This window comes from Malurus melanocephalus, unplaced genomic scaffold, assembly GCF_030028575.1.
Source record: "Malurus melanocephalus ecotype Western Australia unplaced genomic scaffold, MMel_1.1 scaffold_793, whole genome shotgun sequence".
Taxonomy (NCBI): Eukaryota; Metazoa; Chordata; class Aves; order Passeriformes; family Maluridae; genus Malurus; species Malurus melanocephalus.
The window spans coordinates 52,884-72,895 of record NW_026624025.1 but is presented as its reverse complement, the minus strand read 5'-3'; the positions used below and the strand labels follow the sequence as shown (position 1 = coordinate 72,895).

General features: G+C 45.0%; 1 protein-coding gene across 1 annotated transcript in view; it reads right to left on the bottom strand.

Moving 5' to 3' along the window:
• The window catches only part of CPAMD8 (C3 and PZP like alpha-2-macroglobulin domain containing 8), a 48,439-nt gene extending 28,566 nt beyond the window's left edge, over positions 1 to 19,873 (bottom strand). Inside the window, exons 1-19 of the mRNA XM_057385135.1 lie at positions 19,668 to 19,873; positions 17,304 to 17,455; positions 16,112 to 16,134; positions 15,081 to 15,246; positions 14,913 to 14,965; positions 14,392 to 14,409; positions 13,411 to 13,465; positions 13,165 to 13,278; positions 12,755 to 12,839; positions 12,372 to 12,480; positions 11,324 to 11,551; positions 10,678 to 10,848; positions 9,726 to 9,854; positions 7,375 to 7,564; positions 5,987 to 6,159; positions 5,744 to 5,893; positions 4,714 to 4,875; positions 3,671 to 3,813; positions 2,580 to 2,645 (exon numbers count right to left, since the gene is read on the bottom strand). Coding sequence (XP_057241118.1) covers positions 2,580 to 2,645; positions 3,671 to 3,813; positions 4,714 to 4,875; positions 5,744 to 5,893; positions 5,987 to 6,159; positions 7,375 to 7,564; positions 9,726 to 9,854; positions 10,678 to 10,848; positions 11,324 to 11,551; positions 12,372 to 12,480; positions 12,755 to 12,839; positions 13,165 to 13,278; positions 13,411 to 13,465; positions 14,392 to 14,409; positions 14,913 to 14,965; positions 15,081 to 15,246; positions 16,112 to 16,134; positions 17,304 to 17,455; positions 19,668 to 19,762 — 2,282 coding nt within the window. The 5' untranslated portion in view covers positions 19,763 to 19,873. The remainder of the gene's footprint in view (positions 1 to 2,579; positions 2,646 to 3,670; positions 3,814 to 4,713; positions 4,876 to 5,743; positions 5,894 to 5,986; positions 6,160 to 7,374; positions 7,565 to 9,725; positions 9,855 to 10,677; positions 10,849 to 11,323; positions 11,552 to 12,371; positions 12,481 to 12,754; positions 12,840 to 13,164; positions 13,279 to 13,410; positions 13,466 to 14,391; positions 14,410 to 14,912; positions 14,966 to 15,080; positions 15,247 to 16,111; positions 16,135 to 17,303; positions 17,456 to 19,667) is intronic.
• Between the last annotated feature and the right edge of the window lie 139 nt (positions 19,874 to 20,012).

Here is a 20,012-nt window from a genome sequence, read left to right as displayed (position 1 = left end):
AAAAAACCCTCAAAAATAAAGACAAGAAATAATCCCAGACTGAAATCCTGGATAAAACCAGTTCAACAATAATTCATTTAACAGCTGGTGAAACAAAAGTTTTTTTTTGCTGGAACACACTGTCCCCTGCGTCCATCACCAAACTGCAGACTCTGCTTGAACACGAGGAAACTTCCTAAACATCAACTTCAGCAATTCCTTGTTTCTATTCAGAAACATTTTGGTTTGCTGGGTTTGAGAATAACTGACTCAGAAAATTTCCAAGCCTATAATTTTCCACCAATGAGGACTGAAACTAATGATTAAAAATCAAACCTTCAGCTTTCCTGTGCACATCACAACAGGATATCACAGACCTGGTACCCTCTTCCATGCTTTATAATAACAGAAATTCCATTTTCTTCTTTGGACCATGCTTTATAATAATAGAAAAGAAATTTTCTTCTTCAGACCATGCTTTATAATAATAGAAATTCAATTTTTTTCTTCTTTTGCTATTCCTCTCCTGCAAAGCAGCTTTGGCCCAGCCTGGAGCAGCAAACATTTCCTGTGTCACAGGAACAAAAGGCGTTTCATGGCTCAGTTGGCAGCGTGATGGGTGCAGTTGTGAGTGCACCCYGAGGTTTTTTTCTCTCTGGTTATATTTATTCCCCCGAGCCTGACACACAGCACATGCTGCCAGCTCTGGAATATTTTGGGGGCATGGAAAATGAGAGTGGGAGGGTTCAGAGCAATCTGTAAATCTCTGTTTCACTGCCCAGAACACACCTGAGAGCTGCTCACACAACCACACGCGGGTTATTCACACCTGAGGCACCACTGAGGCACCTTTGCTCCTCTGGATAGATTTAAAAATCAATTTTGTAATTAAAATGTTTTGTAATTAAAATTCTCAGTGAGCCTGCAGTGCTGAAGATGACAGGAGCCATCAGGGACAGGGCTGGGTGTTTGTCACAGCGAGGAAAGGATGAAAATAATAAAAATAATAAAATTGGAGATCACTGTGCCTGTTTTAAGTTYGATCAGATTCCAAGCCCTGGCCAGTGAATGTGGTTCAAACTCCAGAGGGAAAAGCCTTGGGAAATGCACTTGTGTGATAAAAATATGGAATGGTTTGGGCTGGAAAAGACCTGWAACTCATCCAGTGGCMCCCCTGCCATGGCAGGGACACCTCCCATTKTCCCAGGGTGCACTGAGCCCTGTCCAGCCTGRCCTTGGACATTTCCAGGGATCCAGGGACAGCTCCAGCTTCTCTGGAAATTCCATTCCATCCCCACTATCCTCACAGGCAACAATTCCYCTAAATATCCCCTCTAAACCTCCTWAAAGTTATTYTAACTCCTTTGGGCAGTTTAATTCCTCACTATCCCGGTCCCACCCCGGCTGGAGCTGATACCTGCRCTCTCTCCAGCCCTGGGGAATGGGCTCAGGGGTGTCCTGGCTCCAGCCCAGCCTGTTTAACCGGACAATTTGTTGCAGCTGATGTTCTTTCCACCGGGACTGCAGCCCATAACCAGCATTAACATTATTTTCACACATGAGGGCACTTACTCTCCTGGGCAGGGAGCCAAAGCACACACTCATTTCCAGCCATTAGAGACTCGAGGAATTTTTAGAATTGGTTTGGGAAGTTGACATTAGGCTTTTGTTTCTTTTTTTTTTTCCCTTTTTCCCCCTTTTTTCCCAGGATTTTACTTTATAATTAWAAAAARAAAAAAAAAAAAAAAAAAAAAAAAAATTAAAAATCATCCTGTTCAAGAGAGTGGAAAGGAAGGAATGCTCCAACTCAGTTGTTTCTAATGAAATGAAGTGGAGAAAATGCAATCTGCAACTTTTTATTCTGCACTCTCCCACTTATAATTAACTGCCCCAGCTTGCTGAGGCCCAGACGGGCACTCCTGGAATTCTTTGTGTATTCCTACAAAGCATATTTCGTGCTCAATTGAACACATTTGAATACACTTTCTCCAAGTTCCTGTCCAATTTCATTTATGATCATTTATGGAGAATGAAGTTTACTTCCAAACCTGGAGAAGCCTTTTAATGATTGCTTCAAATTATCCTGGATGTGCTGTTGGGGGGAGGGATTAGTTATTGCTTTAGTAAATTTTTTTCCTTTATTTTTTCTTTTTTTTTTGGTGGATTTTTTTTTGTGGGTTTTTGTGGGTTGTTTTTCTTTTTTGTTGGTTTTTTTGGGAGTTTTTTTGGTTCTCTTTGTGGTTTTTTTTGTTTTCTTTTTTAGTTTTTGTTTAGTTTTGTTTGGTTTTTAGTCCTGGCTGTACCCAGAGGAAACCACAATTTATAACGTAGTAAATTGAGGTTTAGGGGAGATGTTCTTGAAGGAGATGACAAAGGAAGGAGGGCTCTGGGGAATTTGAAAAGCAATCAAGAGAGAATTGATGGACAAGTTCAACATGAACACACCTCAAGACCTGATGAAACATTGCCAAGATTATTGGTTAAAGTGGCAATGAAGAAAAACAAGAATAGGGAAAAAAAAAAAATCAGAAAATGCCAGTGTAACTCAGATTTTAAAGAGAATAAACCTCTCTGGATAATTGAGAGCTCCCTGACAATACCTGACATTGAGGCAGTGCCAAATCCAYGTTTCGGGGAAGAARGTTCTTTTCCTCTTCTCTGCCCTGCTGGAACAAGAAATAAGTCCTTGCAAGTGAATTCTTTTAAAAAATATTTCCAGCAGTCCCTGATTAATCAATCAGAGTTATCAGCTGCCCAGGGCTCAYATGACAAAACTCTGCCTGGTACAGACTAAGTAAGGAGGGAGTGGGTGATCTTAACWCAAAATTCACTCATAATACAAATTATGGGATCTTTTCAAACCATCCCTTGGTGTGCACACACACTCTGCAGACAGAAATAAGAATCTAAAAAATAGTACAAATAAATAACCTTTAAAACCAGCAGAAATGATGTAATTTAAAAAAAAAAATTAATTGGTTTATCATCCAAATTCTTTCACCCAATGAAATCAAGGGGCATAAACACAACATTGACTTCCAGCAGCAGTTACTACAATCACTGCTTTGTATTCTCCATTCCTTCTCTTTGAATTGTCTCAATTTCTAATATTTTAATAATTCAGTCAGCTTCTGTACACCTGTAATGCTTTGTTATCTATTTCTTAACAAAATCCAAAGATTTTCTCTGCTGGTAGGGTTTGCCAGGAGGTTCAGGATGTAGAGGGGAGGCTCAGCCTCAGGTGCAGCATTATTTGTAGTAATTCACAACATTTTCTTAATGCAGACCCTCATTTGATTGGTTTTGACCACCAGCTGAATGGCCAAAACAACGAGCATTGAGCAACTGAATGGCCAAAAAAATGACCAACGAGTGACTCTGCAAAGACAGCTGAGATTGACAAATACTGCAAGAAATTCACAGAAAATTGCAAAGAAATATTCCTCAAGATGATCATTTAAGACCCTTTGTACTTAATTTTTCCAGAATTAAATCAAATTTAACAAAGCAGCACCAGTTAGAGTTTTTGTTACATCAACCAAGACACTGGAAGAGTTTCCCCATCACTGCTTTGTCTAAACGTGGGGGTGTGGAGGTGGAAAACAGCTGAGAATGGAGGAAAAAAAAAAGCTGAGAGCATCAGAGACAAGTGATACTTGTTAATTAAATTAAATTAACCMCAAACTGTTACCTGGGGGCTATTTTGGAGTGCATGGTGGCCACCAAGGTGCCAGTGTGGGGCTGGAAGGCTGGGACAGCCTCGTCCGTGTACATCCCCCCGTTCTGCCGGTGGTTCAAGCTCACAATGTCAGTCATCACCACCAGGCCAGTTTCCTGGGAAAGGGAAAAAAATTCAGGAGCAAAAAACAAAAATCAGCAAGGGGAAAAAAGAAGTGGTGGGAAAAGAAAGAAAGAAAAAGGAGAAGAGGGGAAAAAAGCAAAGAAAAAAGAGGAGAAGTGGGAAAAAAAAGCAAAGAAAAAAGAGAAGAAGAGGGAAAAGAGAAAAAAGAGAAGACGTAAAAGAGAAGAGAGAAAAGAGAAGAAGGAAAAGAGAAGAAGAGAAAAGAGAAGAAGAGAAAAGAGAGAGGAGAAAAAAGAGGAAAAGGGGAAAAAAATAAAGAGAAAAAGGAGGAGAAGAGAAAAAGGACGAATAGAAAAAGGAGAAGAGAAAGAAAAAGAAGAAAAATAATTAATTGTGCACCTTTTTTTTTAAAATAGAATCCCTCAATCCTATTTCAACTATTTTCTCCTATTTATGAGGTAAATCTCAATTCGATCTTGAGGATTATTTAAAGAGTGATTTTAAAATGATGGCTAATGTGARGATTTTCATTAAGCCTTTGCCTGTGTAGGTTCTTGTCTGCCTGGAAAAGGCTTTTAAATCAGTATCCACTTGCTRGGCAAGTGTGACTGCCAGGCAGCTCCAGGTAAAAAATAATTTCAGGTATTTCTTCCCCTAGAATTAACATCCCAGCTAGTCTGATTCTCCAGGGCAGCAGTCTGGATCCCTTCCCCCAGCAGGACAACTGGCCCTCCCAAAATGGCCAAAACGGAAACCAAATATCTCTGCTACAACAGCAACCTCCAGTCTTGAAAATTATTTTTCAGTCTACCCCCACTGGAGAAAAAGCTCTGATGTGGGGAGAACCACACCTAGGGAACTGGAMATTATCCTACAAATGTGAAAACAAAAAAGGAAAACACTGCAGAGAGGAGGGAGCTGATGGTTCCTACCGTGAAGGCAAAGCGAGCGTCCTTGGTGATGTCCCAGTGCCAGGGGAAGACGGAGGAGCGGCGGCGCCGGCGGGAGGACATCCCCGGCCACCAGAAATGCCCTTCYTCCTTTGGGGCTCCAAAAGCGTCCGACACATCGTACTCTGCCAGCTCCTGGAACACCTGTGGGGAGAGGGCAGGGAATGCTGGCYTTGGGGACAGAGGCTGCTGGCCCTGGGTGTGGTGATGAGAAATGACACAGATCCTCCCCAGGCAGGTGGAAAGAGGGATTGGTTTATTGCAAAAATCCAGGGTTTTTAACCCATTGGTTTGTTATGGGTTTACATTCTTGTGAAGCACAGTGAAGTGTCTGAGCCAACCACCATAAATCCCATCAGGAATACGCCATGGTCAGAACCGACCACCATAAATCATGCCAGGAACACACCATGGTCAGACCCAATCACCATAAATCACACCAGGAACATGCCATGGTCAGAACTGACCACCATAAATCATGCCAGGAACACACCATGGTCAGAACCGACCACCATAAATCACACCAGGAACACGCCATGGTCAGAACTGACCACCCTAAATCACGCCAGGAACACACCATGGTCAGACCCAATCACCATAAATCACACCAGGAACATGCCATGGTCAGAACCAACCACCATAAATCACACCAGGAACACGCCACGGTCAGAACTGACCACCATAAATCATGCCATGAACACATCATGGTCAGAATTGACCACCACACCACAGTGTGAGCTCTCACAGGTTCTATCTCTCGTTTTCCAAGGTTTTTTAACTTTTTTTTCACCTCCAGTTTAKCTGAGCCATTTCCAGAATGCTTCTCTGGTTGGCCAAAGTGACAGGAGAGAGCAGGAGTTTTACAGGGGTGCCAAGACCCTCGTTTTGTAGGGTTTTGCTGATGGCTACACTTGAGGACAAAAGCTGCTGGCCTTGGGGACAAAGGCTTTGTAAGGTGGACGAGGATCCCAGGRGTGAGAAAAGGACCTGGAGTGCTCGAAGCTGCTCCTACCTGGCTGGCTGTCAGCTGGAAGCCTGGCTTGAGCAGGTAGACACTCTTGTCCACTGTAGCAATGCAGACACAGCTGGATTTTGCAGCCTTGACCTTGATGTTCACCAGGTCACCAGGCCTGGTCTCGTTGGCCGAGAGCGCCACCGTAACCTGGGAATGGAAATCCCATTAAATCAAGGTATTAGCCCATAAAACAAGGAGTAAGGAGACACCAGGCCTTCCTCCCCACCACAGAGCCCGTACCTGGTTCTCRAAGGAGGAGTTGACAGCGAACTGGAGGCTGTCAGTGACACCCTCACCATTGTCCCTGACRTAGTACACGAGGAGCCGGCCCAAGGGAGCCATGGAGTGAGCGATGGGGAAGCGCAGGAAGGTCACACACACCTCCACCTCGGCTGCAGGCGTGCTGGGAGGGGCTGCAAAGGCAATTGGGGAGAAAAACAGCTTTATTGGTCCAAATCACCCCCTTCCTGCCCCATTCTGGTGCTGACAGGCACAGGGCTCTCCACACACGGCTTCCATTCTTCTCTTGTTTCTGTCTCATGCTTTCTTCTTGAGCTCAGAATTTCTTCCCTATTTCTCGTCTTTGTGAAAGGTAATTAGCAGTCAAAACTTAATGAGCAGCATGAGGAAGGTGGGTAGGGAATGGCCACTCAGTGGTTTTCCAGCCATGAAATCAAGGAAACACACAAGCTATCAAGCCATCAAAAATAAACAGAAAATGTTCTGTGCTGCTGGAGAACGCTGACGAGRGAAAAGGAATAAAGGAGTTTGGAAAAGGAAGATGCAGTTTACAGAATCACAGAATGGTTTGGGTCAGAAGGGACCTTTAAAGATGATCTGATTCCAGCCCCCTGCTGTGGACAAGGACAYCTTTCACCAGAACAGGTCACCCAGAGTCCCACGAACCTGGCCTTGAACTCTGCCAGTGACAGAGCAGCAACAAAGCCCCTGAGCAAACTGGAAATGCRGCAGCTTAGAACCAACCTCCAGTGCAGAGAGCCCCCCCAAATCCTGAATTACTGATTGCCAGAAGCTTGGGAGGTTCATGGAGGGAGGCTCCTGTTACTCTTTCCCCAGCTCCCAAACTGGTTACTGGGATTCCCCAGCTCCCAAACTGGTTACTGGAATTGCCAAACTTTTCCTTTGGCAGCTCTTACATCCATCTTTCCAATGCCACCATTTTTCACCTCCCTGTTTTTCAAATGCACCAAATTTGTATCTTGCTGTTATTCCTTGTACAAACCAGGAATCCACATTTATTTCCCTTCCCCCTGTGGGATATCCTCTATCCTGATCCATGATTTCAGTCCATTTAATTTTCTCTTTGCATCTAACATCCTCTCTCCTCAGTTCAAGCTCAACCAGCTCAGCCAACTGTCCCAGCCCTGCCACTCCACTCCAAACAAATATCAGAGTTTCCTCAATTGAGAAAGACTGCAGGAAGACCAAAGTAAAACTTCCCAAGAGTTATGTCTCATGGAAATTTTTTTTTTACGTGACCAAAGGTGGCGGTTTTCACTGTTTTTCTTTCACTATGTCACTTATATCCTTTAAGGAGCATCACATTAAAAATAAAAGGTGTTTTTTCCCTGAAAATAGGAGTGAGATGCATTCCTAGTGCTGTTTACCTGTTCCTGGGAAGCGTGTGAGGTCGATGTTCTTCTCAAAKGGGACGGTGGCCCTCTTGCTCCTCTGCTGGGTGACATTGCTGGGCTGCAGCCCCGACAGGACAATGTTCCCTCGTGCTGCCACTTCGTAGTGGAGGGTGAAGTTACAGGGACACGTGGACTTGACTGCAATCCAGGCCTCCTCTCCCACCTGCAGGCAGGGGCACAAAAGCCAAAGATCCGCTCTGCTCTGATGATTTTGATTGATAAAGCCCAGAAAGCTGTTTGRGTCCCAGGCCACGGGAGGTGTGGGACAAATGTGTGCATTAAAAAGGGTTTTATTGCATCAGCAGCACTCTCAGGGACTTTCTCCACAATAAAAAGGGGCCTGTGTGCAGCTCTCRCCCCCTGCAAACGGACAGGAGAACGGGCTGGGGGCTGTGTGCCTTAATGAAACAATGAAGGAATCTCTGGAATCCTGGAAGTTAAGCCTTTTGGCACAGAGCAGCTGTCAGAATTGGTTGGGTTTTAGACACCCCTGCAGCAGCCCGGCCCTAAAAAGGAAAGGGGTGGGTTGGGGGTGGGAAGGGATGGGTGTTGGATAGACTTTGCAGTTTAATTGTGATTATACAGTGCTTACAGTCACGTGGCAAACACCAATTCAAACATAACCAGCGTGGCATGAAACAGCTGGGGAGAGATCTGAGGGAAAATGCTTTCAAATAAAACAAAATCCTGATCACAGTTKGTAAGCCTGGCACTCAGGGAAGTGTCAAACACACAGAAAAATGAGAAATGTTCTTTTTTTTGTGTGTGGGTGAACTCATCTGATGGCTGCAATGGGCTCCAGGGCAGAGCACCTGGGTGCTGGAGCCCTGCACCCAGAGAGGCTCACTCAGCACTGAACACCCCAAAGGCAAAATCCCCCAAATCCCAGAAGACAGGGCTCAGTGATGGGATTAGCACTGGTCATGTCTGGCTGAACAATAATTCCTGTGGAGCAGCAGATTTTTCTAGGAACACAAACTCCTTCCTCCCGGGATCTGAGGAGCAGCTGACGCTCGTGTTTGTAGGATTTCTCCAGCACCTTCCCCTCCTCAACCTCCTGCCATTCAAACCAGAGCAATCCCCAACTAAAACTGCTCAGGTAGATAGAAAATCCCAAAGAAATCTTTGGAAAAAGTCTCCTTTTTTCAGCACCAAGTGCTCYCCCTGCAGAATATGCTCATGGCACAAACCAAAAGGGCATGGCCTGCACCCAAGGAGCTGCTGATGGTTAAACACGGCAAGAATGCCACAGAGTCCAGGAGGTGCCTCGTGACAYGAAATATTTGAAGTATTAAGAATTCCCCAGTGCAAATGATGAAACAATTCATGAAAAAAAATGGATGTAGCTAATTGGAACACCCAGTAAGAGCTGGCAGTGCTGGTCATCCAGGCCCAAGCTTTCCCACAGGAGAATTAGTTCTAATCAGGTTATAATAAGAACAATGTGTTCAGATTAGCAGTGTATAATCCCCTTTCCATACCTCAGGAAACTTGTAAAAGATTAATTAGCCATTAAACTTCCATGAAATGCAATGATTAAAAAAAAAAAGGATATTTGGATACAAAGAGTCTGAAAGCAACCTGAAGGACCTGCTGGAAACAGAAATCTCTGTGTGTTTATTGCCAAAATATTTTTTTTTCACAGAGCAATATGCAGACCCTCAGAACATCTTATTGGGTAAGAAGAAACCCTAAACAACTCTCAGAAACACTGAGCAGCAGGAATATTGGTTTTATCAGATCTGTCCTTTAGGGGAGAAATCACAACAACTTTTACAGGGCAGGATTACATTTTTTAAAGAGGATCCTACAAAAACTACCAAAGAAGACAAGGCAATAATGTTCATAGTTCAATAACTGGGAGATCAAACAGAACCAGTTGAGATTTAAACTGGAAGTTCCAGTGAGACCACACAGCCTTAATTCTGATTTTTATTCAGCCGCTCCCACTGACATCACTTCCARTCATTTTCAGCCAACAATCCCTGTCTGAGTGTTGCTGGAGGGGCACAGAGCACACATTCAAACGTGAAAAACCAAAATGATTTCCTGCTCTCTGTCTGAACATAAAGGTTTGGGATTGAGGTGCTKCACAGAGCATCCAGAGGGGTTGCTTAGCACTGAGTGCAGCCCACATTYAACAATTATTTGGTGGATGAAGTGCAGCTCCTTCACCCTTTTTAGAGGGAACAATCCCAGCTCAGGTTCCCAGAATCAGGAATGCCCAGAAACTGGAATTTTATTGGAATGCCCAGCAATTTAATTGGAACAGCATCCTTTAAGCCAAGCAGCTGTTGCCACAATGGAGTGGGGAACCAACGTACCTGGAAAGGTTTATCTGGTGCCTGGAGCTGGATGTGGCACTTGCTGGGTGAGTACCAGCTGCTGATGGACAAGTAGTTGGGCAGATATTGATCTCCAGAAGGTTTTCCATCAATTGCTGTCACTTTGGTCTTAAAAAAAAAAAAATTACATCTGAATGGTAGAACAAAATGGGCTTTCTGAGCATTTTTAAATCTCTATTCCTTTCTCCCATTTTATACCTTCCAGCTTTTACCTTTTTGCATCCTTAAACAGCAACTGCTGTTTAAACACTCTCCAAATATTGGACCAAATGCTCCCCAAATATTGGGCCAAATGCTCCCCAAATAAAATTCTCCCCAAAGATTGAACCCAATGTTCCCCAAATATTAGGCCAAATGCTCCCCAAATAGTGGACCAAATTCTTTCAAAATATTGGACCCAATTATCCCCAAGTATTCAACCCAATGCTCCCTAAGTAAAATTCTTCCCAAATATTGGACCAAACACTCCCCAAATGTTGGGACAAATCCTGCCTAAATAAAATTTTCCCCAATTATTGGACCAAATACTCCYTAAATAAAATTCTCCCCAAATATTGGACCCAATGCTCCCTAAATGCTGGGCCAAATCCTGCCCAAATAAAATTCTGCCCAAATATTGGACCCAATTCTACCCAAGTATTGGGCCCAATGCTCCCCAAGTTGGACCCAATGCTCCCCAAATATTGGACCCAATGCTCCCCAAATATTGGACCCTTACAACCATAATAAGCTGTATTTGAAGGGGAATCTTCTCATGCAGTTTATGATCATCAGTTCTCCTGGCAGCAAGGGACAACCCAGCATTTGCTGTATCAAACCCCAGAAGCTGAAGGGCACCGATTTCCTGTTTGCAGCCCCGATCTCCCAAGTGCAGGTTTGACAAGATTAGTTCCATTAAAACCTGCTAATCCCATAAAGAGCTTTCACCCACCTCCAGCCAGACGTATTGGGCAGCTGTGGGGATGGAGGGGATTTCAAACTCCACCAGGCCATTCCTGGAGATCAGCTCACTGGTGTAAACATTGTCCTTTGGGGTGAGCTCTGCTTTGATCCGGATGGTGACTCTGTCAGCTGGACTTCCATCGGGGTACGTGACTTCTACCTGCACAGGGGGGCATTGACACAATGGGCTTTACAATATCAGCTATTCCAGCCCATGGCAGCTGGGAAAACCACCCCACAACACTTTTTTCTCTGAAAGGCACTTGTTCTCTGTTCCTAAAGGGAGTTGTACCACCAGCAAGACAATTTGTAGCTGACAAATTCAGATTAAATAAATCCTGCAGGTTTTGTCAGTGTTAAATCTGTGCTGAAGGTGAGCAAGAGTGAATTACTCTGCTTTCTGCTTAAATAAAAAAAAAAAAAAGAAGTAAAAATAGGACTAAACCCAGAAGGAACCTCTCATTGACCTCATAAAGGAAAAGTCAGGAGCAACCATCCCTTGACAAGAATTTCTACTGCCACTGTCCCARTGTTTGGGTGCAGAGATGAAGGTGATCCCAGCTGCTCCAGCATGCTGRGATCAAGCCAGCTCAACTCAAACCAGCCACACATCCACAGCTCTGTCTTAACCTCACCTTGCCCTTGTAGGGYAGCCCAGGTTTGAACTGTTTCCTGGTGTCCTTGGAGTATTTGATGTCGATCAGCTGCTTYTGCACAGGTGTGGAGTCATCAAAGGTCACCTGTTTGCTGCCATCAGAGCTGATCACCGTGGCCCAGATGTTGACTGTGCCTCGGAAATGCTCTGGGACATCTGCAGGCATCATGTCCTTGACGCACACATCAAACACTGCAGAGCCATCAATCTGCCCATGGGGGGAAAGAGAAAGAGAGAAAGTTGGCATTTCACACCCAGGCAGGGTCTAGGAGCCGGAGCTAAAACGCAGGAGCTTGGTAGGAGTTTGTAGCAGTGTTTGGAAAGGATTAGGGTTGGAGGGAATTGAGGAGGGAGAAAGGAAGAGAAGAACGGAGGAAGGGAGGAAAAATTTGTTTTGTAATGTACACACTTCACTTAGTGTTCAAATGYAAGTAATATCTGTCAAAAATGTCCTGAGAATACTTTACCAGGGGGATTTGCTTTCTGGAATTATTGCTGTAACAGGGAGAGGGGAAAGGGGTTTCATTTTCCTCCCTTAACCATAGCCTGGACAAAMTYTGTCCCAGCCCCTCAGTCTCCTGCTCTCCTCAGCCCCATCKGCTCTAAAACCAGATTAGTGCTATGCCAATAAATTCTCATCCTACCAAATCCTAGAATATCCTGAGTGGGAAATGACCCCAGGGATCATCAATCCACTTCTGCCCCTGCCCAGACCCCCCAACAACCCCACCCTGTTCATCCCTGGCAGCGCTGTCCAAACGCTCCTGCAGCTCTGGCAGCCTCGGGGCCGGGACCATTCCCTGGGGAGCCTGGGCAGTGCCAGCACCCTCTGGGGACAGATATCCCTGATATCTAAAATCACAAACATACCATGTAAAAATAAGCAATATTTTCATTCTGCTGGGCCCAGTTATAATATTTACTCCTGTATTTCCTCATCTCCCATCAGACAAAACAGAGCTGTGGAATTGGTGTTGAAGAACATAGATCAGGAATTTTATCACAGGTGAGCCAAAGGTCTCCCTCACCTGGGTGGTTTTGAGGACAGGGTGTCCCACCTCGTGTCTGTAGTACCCCACACCATTTATAGTCATATTGACAATTAACTTCCCTGTCACTGGCTTTCCAAATGTGTATCTGAAATGCAAAGAAGATTATTATGATTAATAATTTCCGGCAGGTTTCTGTTTGTCTGGTTGCATAAGGACAACTACCATAGTACCTGCACATCTAGAAAACAGCATACTGGAAGTTTCTCAGATTGTTACTTTTACCAGGTTTTTGAAGGCTCTTTTTGAAGCTTCTGATGATGATTAGAAATCATCTGWAAAGTCTGCAGCAGGTGGGACCCAAGCTGCTGTGGCTGAACCACAATGACAGCAATGAAATTTGGTTTGGGACAGACTCCTACCTGGCATGGACAGTTCCTTTCTCACACAGGGAGARGTCACGGATGTAGCGAGGGGGATCGATCAGCAACTCAAACTTTGGCAATACTGCAATGAAAAGAAGCACAGCAGGATCTTTTCAAAGAGATCTCATTGCCCAGATTATAGGAAAAGACCCCACAATTCTGGCAGGAGCCTGGTTGTGGTCAGTGAGGGTGACAGCAGCACCCAGCAGAGATCAATCAGCCCCAGCAGCAAAATTTAGTGAGGTGACCTCAGCAAAACCCCCAATTAGCAGTGTCTGCATCCCTGAAGTACATGGGAATCTAAAAAATTTCTCCCCACGGCATTTTAAATGTGTTATTTCAGGTATTTAATCTCAAGTGAAAGCATTTCACAGTGTTCTGGTCTCCCAAATGCACAGAGGACTCACCGTATTTCTGCACTTCGAAGGATTTGTTGTAAGTGTGCCCCTGCATCTCAGCAAAGATGAGCCATTCCCCAAACACTGGCTGGTCAGACAGAGGGAAAGTCATGTTGACAATGCCTGRAAAAGGAAACAACACTGAGAACTCWGGGTTCAGCCCTTGCCAAGCCTTACTGGACATGACTCAGTGGAAGTAGAAGTAAAGGCAAATCACAGTACACAGAGGGGAAAATTAAATATTCTGGCACTTACCACAGCAAAAGGGCTTCAAGTTATTCCATTCTATCATCCGAGACCCCCGGGGATCCTGCAGGGCAGTTCAGGGTGAGAAACATCGCAGTGAAAATGAGCATCACTAACACACTTAACTCARTTTGCAGCAAAGGACTTTGTTTTGTGATAAACACACTTCCCTGACAGTTCAAATGGTACTAAAACCTGACAAAAATGTCCTGAAAATTCTTTACCAGGGGTATTTGCTTTCTGGGATTATTTAAGGCTGTAATCAAAGCATACAAGGAGATGCTGTCAAGCAGCAGATTTTGCCCATCTTTAAACACCTGTCTGGGATGGGATGAGCTGACCTCTGAAGACACTTTCTCTGTTCCTAAAGGGAGCTGTACCACCAGCACGACAATTTTTAGCTGACAAACTCAGATTAAATAAATCCTGCTGGTTTTGTCAGCATTAAATCTGTGCTGAAGGTGAACAAGAGGGAATCCTTCTGCTTTCTGACGCCTAAACACATGGTTTAGAAAAAGGAAAAAAAGAAAAAAAAAAAGGAAAACATTGAACTAAACCCAGAAGGAACCTCTCATTGACCTMATAAAGAAGTCAAGAGCATCCATCCCTCGCCATCAATTTCTGTTGCCACTGTCACAATGTTTGGGGGCAGGGATGAGGGTGGCTCTGCTCTGCCAGCCCAGCAGGAGTGGGGCTGCAGGGAAAAGGGAGAGGGAGTGGGACTGTCACAGTCATAAACCCCAGTGAATTCAGCCAGCCTTCTCAGGCTGAGAAATGGGACAGGATTTGTGGAAGCGAAGTGGAAAACAGAGATATTTGCTGGTGACAGCACCCTAAACAAGGCACAGGTCAGTTAAAGACCCAGGGGTAGAGATAATTGCACAGGCTGGGGTTGGGAACAGCAATAAGGGACTGGAAAAAAAACAGAGTTGTTCCTTTAAAGGCTGCACAAACCTCCACAGGACAGACYAGATGGACACAGATACTCACCACCACGTAAGCTTCAATCTGAAAGAAAAAAAAAATCAAAATAAAAGCCTTTATGAAACAAAGCAACCTTTCTGCTTTTTGTGATGAACTTTTAACATAAGCAAAGTGTGAGACCCAAAGTGGCAGTTTGAACATCTCTTCTTTGCTAAGAGCAGCCTGAGAAACACACATTTAATTCATACGCCTAACTGGAAAAAGAATAATTTGCATATCCCTGCACTGTTTAAATAAAGAGCAAGCCTCTGAAAGATTCTGGTCTCTGCACTGACAGAGCKGCCTCCTGTTTGCCAGCACTCCAAGAGTTTGTGTTCTCCTCCAATAGAAATAGTGGAGTGAAAAAAGCTAAATTGCAAATAAAACAAGTAATAAAACCTATGCTTAAACAGGTTAAAATCCAATTTTTTAAACCAAATCTATTAAAAATCAAATTCTGTTCCTACACAAATGTACATTAGGATAAAATTCAGGTTACCAAGTGTTCCSTGATATTTTACAGTGTGAAAGAAAGCAGTTTCCTTTACCCTGTCATTGACGGGCCTCAGGTCAGAAGTCACCATAAAGAGGTTTATCAACACTGAAAAAAAGGAAAAAAAGAAGGAATTTATGAATCACCATAGCTGGGACTGAGGTGAGCTCATCCTGGAGCTCGCCTTGAAAGCAGCCTGGCAAATGTTCCAAGGTGAGCTSACCTTTCTGCTTGGGTTTGTAGACAGGTTTGTCGGTCTGGATGAACACCGAGGAGCCCTTGCTGTCGATGGTGACCGTGGTGTAGTTGTGGAAAATGTAACCATCCTCTGCCAGGTGCCTGTTGCCCCACACCTTCAGGTGGGCTTGTCCACGAAGCCCTGAAGGCACCTAAAAAGCAGAGCAGGAGGTGAGGAAGACACAGAAAAGCTTTTGGGTAGTAGAATTGTCACTGAGGTGAGCAAAAAAAGCAATTTTTTTGGTGGTGTTTTGGTGCAACTGTGTGTTAGTGATGAAAAGAAAATTAGGAACATGCTAGATCTTCTATAATATATAAGCTTCTAAGGAGGTAAATTCATGCTGGAAATTCTCTTCTGCCCTTTAGCACTCAAGCAAAGTAAAAGTTGATTTGTGATCTGCACGTGCAGCTCCCAGGATGGAAGGTGTGTGATGTGGGGAAATCAACACACAGCGCTGCCAACAGAGGGAAAAACCCCAAGATCCACCACAAAAATGTCCTCAAAACAAGAAGTGCATGCATGTGCATTGCTCAGAGAAATCAGAATTTTAAAGTTACATCCAATAAGAATGAGAAAGTAAAAAATCTGATAATACAATCCCAATACTTTGTTCCACCGCCCCCCTTTACATCCTGAAGATGACAAGCCCAAAGTAATCCCAGGTTAAGAAAGCCAGCATTTTGAAGGGCTTGTTCTTCAACCCAGCTCCACTTTGCCTACATTTGAACTCAGAACCTCCGTGTCACTCACTGACATGATCCTGTACTACCATTCTTACCAAATAACCCCAAAATGGAACTTGATTTTGAGCTATTGATTTTTCTTTAGTGGTGTAAGGGGCTGGTAGATGAGCTGGGATGGGTTAAGGTTTGTTGTTTCCCTCTGGTGAARGTTGTTTCTTCCTCAGTGTGTGCCCCAAATGTGACATTTTTTTGTGCCAGAGATCAACGCTTAATGTGGCCGAGGGAAAGTCCCTTATGYTTTCACCAAAAACATTTAAAATAAGTGACACTCACCTTCAGTTTAATTGTTCCTTTATCTAAAATATGAGAGAGAAACAGAGAGTTATTCTCAAGATAAGGCACWCAGATTTTTTCACTCCATTTGCAGTGGAGTGAAAGGAGACTTCACACCACAGAGCTGATCCCTGCAGTTTCCCTTTGTTACAATTTCACCTGAAGCAATTTTCCTGCTCTGTGTAAAACAAGTCAGACCCCGTAGAGCTCTTCAAAATGAACCTGGGCCACATTTATTTACAATTTTTGCCCAGGGTAAACTGCAAAGTGCTCTGTGGTTGRAGAGCACCACCAAGGCTGGGGTTTCAGGAAGGGTTGTGCTGTAAAAGGACCTGGCCTCTTTTGGGATTTATAATTCCCAAAACCAGCACTCACAGGATCTGTTTGGATTGCTGGATAGAGCCACACCTAGGAGTTCTCTGGAGCATGTGCTGCCCACATGTGAGAGCATCACTCCCCTTGAATTGCTTTGCAATTGTCAGCCAGTGTCAAAAACAGCAATGGGACGACACAACCAGAGAAGATCTGTTCCAAGGAAGGGAGTGACTCTTATAAAACTTTCCTTTTTAACACAGAGAAGGGYTAAACCACGGTGATTAAAGAGCCTGATTGACCTGTCTATGCTTCAGCTTCCACCACTACTGACAGCGGTACAACAGAACTTCACTTTCACCAGTGTAAATTCACTCAGTGTTGAGCAGAGTCTTTGCTCACAGGACAGGTAAATCTGGCTTGGTTTTAAAGACTTATCCACCAGCACAAACGTTATCAGCTCTCTCAGCAGCACTCAGTCCTGAAGATGTGGGGATGGCATTCCCAGAACTCGATTTGGAGAGAAGAAATTCATGCTGCTGATGACATCGATTTTATACTTCTCTTTAAAATAAATGTATCTCATTTCTTATATAGCCCACCAGTGATAAACAGGTATCAAAAGGAAGTATATTCACATAAAACTCTAGGGTGCCAGTTGTATGGGGTCTCTGCATGTCCAGGAGTCCCAAAATGATCAGCCTTACATGTCTGGGATCACATCAAACCCCATCAGCACAATCAGCTGGGGTGCCAATTAAATACCAGYTTGGTTCCAGTTCCATTATCAGCTAAAGCAATCCTTTAGGAGATATCCAAGTGCTCCCACAGCACCTCAGCTCATGAACCAGTTTTCAGGCTCAGGGCTCCAGGGCCTTACCCAGGACGGTTCCGTGGCCTCGTGACACCGTCTCCCCTTTGACCACCAGCTGGATCTGGACCGTTGTCTCCTTGGCAGAGTTGAAGATGGTCACACTTATGGCTTCCTCCACCCCRGAGCGGAAAACAGAAGGTGCTGCAATCAGATAACCCCTGAGGAGAACAAGTGGAAGTGGTCAGTCAAGACACAGCCACAAAAGCCTTGGCTTCATTTGCGAGCCAAATTTGGTGGCAAAGGAAAAAACCAAATTATTTTGTGACAAATATGTGATATATTTACCCCTGTATGGTCAGATTTGTGGCCACCAGCAGTGTAAGCCTCTCTCTAACATGTGTGAATGTATAAATGAACAGAGCCWAAAGTGGCTTACAATGGCTCACAAATCCTTAGGATCTATATAAAAGGAGTAATATCAATGTTTATTTCATCTGTATAATAAATACATTCATTTATCTATTATATGTAACAAACTAAACATACAATCAGCTAATCACAAAAGAGTTCATGAAGGAATAAGGAGGTACTTGAATCTTGGGTAGACTTTTGTAGCAAACTCTTTCAAAAGAAGAAGTTGAGATATTTTTTGCCTCAATTATTTCTCACAGCTCCATTTTCATAGTTCAGCTTCATACACAAGAAGGGAAGRGACTCAGAGCTGATTTTTGGAGCTTTCTAAATGTCAGACTCAACCCACGTGACACACCTGAACTTCCAGTTTATACACAAGCAGCCCAGAAACTGCAGCTACAAAACCGGGCTCGAATTCCCAGCTCCACTCTGACATTTTTTTGTTCAATTAGACCCTGCAAGTTTACAAAGGGCATTATTTTCGAAGGCACCCACAGAGCTTTAAAGCCACCCAAAACGACCTCCCGTGGACGCTGCAATCCGAGTATTTCTGAATGGAATCTGCACCACTCCTCTGYGAATGGCACCGTGCCATGAACTTGTCAGCTAAAAGCATTGCAGGCTCTGAGCTCTTTGATGCATTGGGTTGGAAGCAACATATTTATATTCCCTCCATGACACACCTTTTTGGGTTTTGTTTTTCCTCCCCAAAAGGATTTTTTTTGAGGCAATTCCTCAGATGACTTTTCAAGCCCAATTTCTCAGCCCATGCCTTTCTCGGTCCCACGAGCCAGGTTGTTTTAGCTTGTGATTAATTATCACTTTGGGATGAGGATGATGGTGTTTTACAGCCCCTAAGTAATCTTTTATCAAATTCCAAGCCCATGTTTCTCTCTCAGCAGGCCTCATTGCCATGGAGATCCCATTACCCCCAAAGGAAGTTCAGAACTCTGTGGCATCCGAGTTAAATTGCACGGGGTACTTGCAGATTCAAAACCTTATGGCTGCCAGGTTTGAAAATTCATCAGAATGGTAATAAATAACAATAAAAAGTTACTACCGAGCCTGCAAATCCTTGGTGAGAGAGATAGCGATCGAGTTCCACAGGGAGAAAGGGTACCAGCTGCATTCAGGATGAAATGATCAGATTTAAACTGTCACAAACCCTGCCAGATGTGAAGCACATGTACTYACATTGTTCTGAATCGCTGAAACTCTTTCTGAAGTATCAGTCCCTTGATTCAACTGCTTAAATCACTTAATAAGTGGCATTAGAAAATTAAAGAACTTGGCAATCAAAGAGTTAACTTGACAGGGACCGGGCAGATCCTTTAAGCACACTTAACTAACAGCTCTGTCAGGTTACACCAAAACTTGGCAGGACGTGAAATATTTTCGAGTAAGCAAGTGAAATTAAGTTCTCCATGGCACTCTGTTAATGCAGCTATTCACGATGCTGACGGGCTATAATAAGCCAGGGATAAAGAACAAAGCAAACTTTAATCAAAATTAACCTAAACATACTGGAAAAGAGCTGTGGGTTCAAACTCCAAAAGTCTGAGAACTTTCCCCGCAGTTTCTCCCGGGCTGTTCTTCCCCACAAAAAAAAAAAAAAAAAAGAAAAAAGAAAAAAAAAAAAAAAAAAATTCTTCACACGCTGCTCGGGAGCGCCCAACGCTACCTTCAACCACCCCCAGCACCGCGGCGGCCGGATTCCTTAAATAATTGCTTGCAGATAAAAGCTCCGCAGCCGCTCTCCGGAGCAGCTGGAGGCAGGTATCGCGTGGGAGCTTTCTCCTCTTCTCCCCCTTTCCCCGCGCTCGCCACTTTCGCACCGGCGGGGACGAACGCGCGGCTGCTGCCGGGGACAAACGCGCACCGTCCGCGACTCATCCGGGCGCTCCGCGGGCTTTGTTCCGCGGCTGCTGCGGCCACCCCGGAGCCCCGGCCGAGCAGAGCCGGTTGTCCCCCCGCCGCCCTGCCCGGGGATGCTCTCCCGAGGTCCCCGGTACTTACTGGCGCTGGCGGGGCTGCGCAGCGCTCAGGCTGCAGAGAGCGAGCAGCAGCAGCAGCAGCAGCCGCCAGGCTCGGCGGGGCTCGCAGCGGGCCATGGTGCCACGGAGCCCGGGCCACGGCGCTCGGCGCGGCCAGCAGGAGCCTTTTGTTCCCGGCGAGCGCAGCCCGAGGCTCCGCCGCCCCGCGCCCGGGCTCGGCTCCCCGGTGCCTCTGGCCGCCGCCCCCGCCGCGTCCCCGCCCCCGGGCCGCCCCCTCCTGGCCCCGGTGCCCGCTCGGCTCCGGCCCCGGCTCTTTGTCTGCGGCTCCCCGCCCGCTCCTGACAGCGAGCACCGGGGAGGGAGGGGA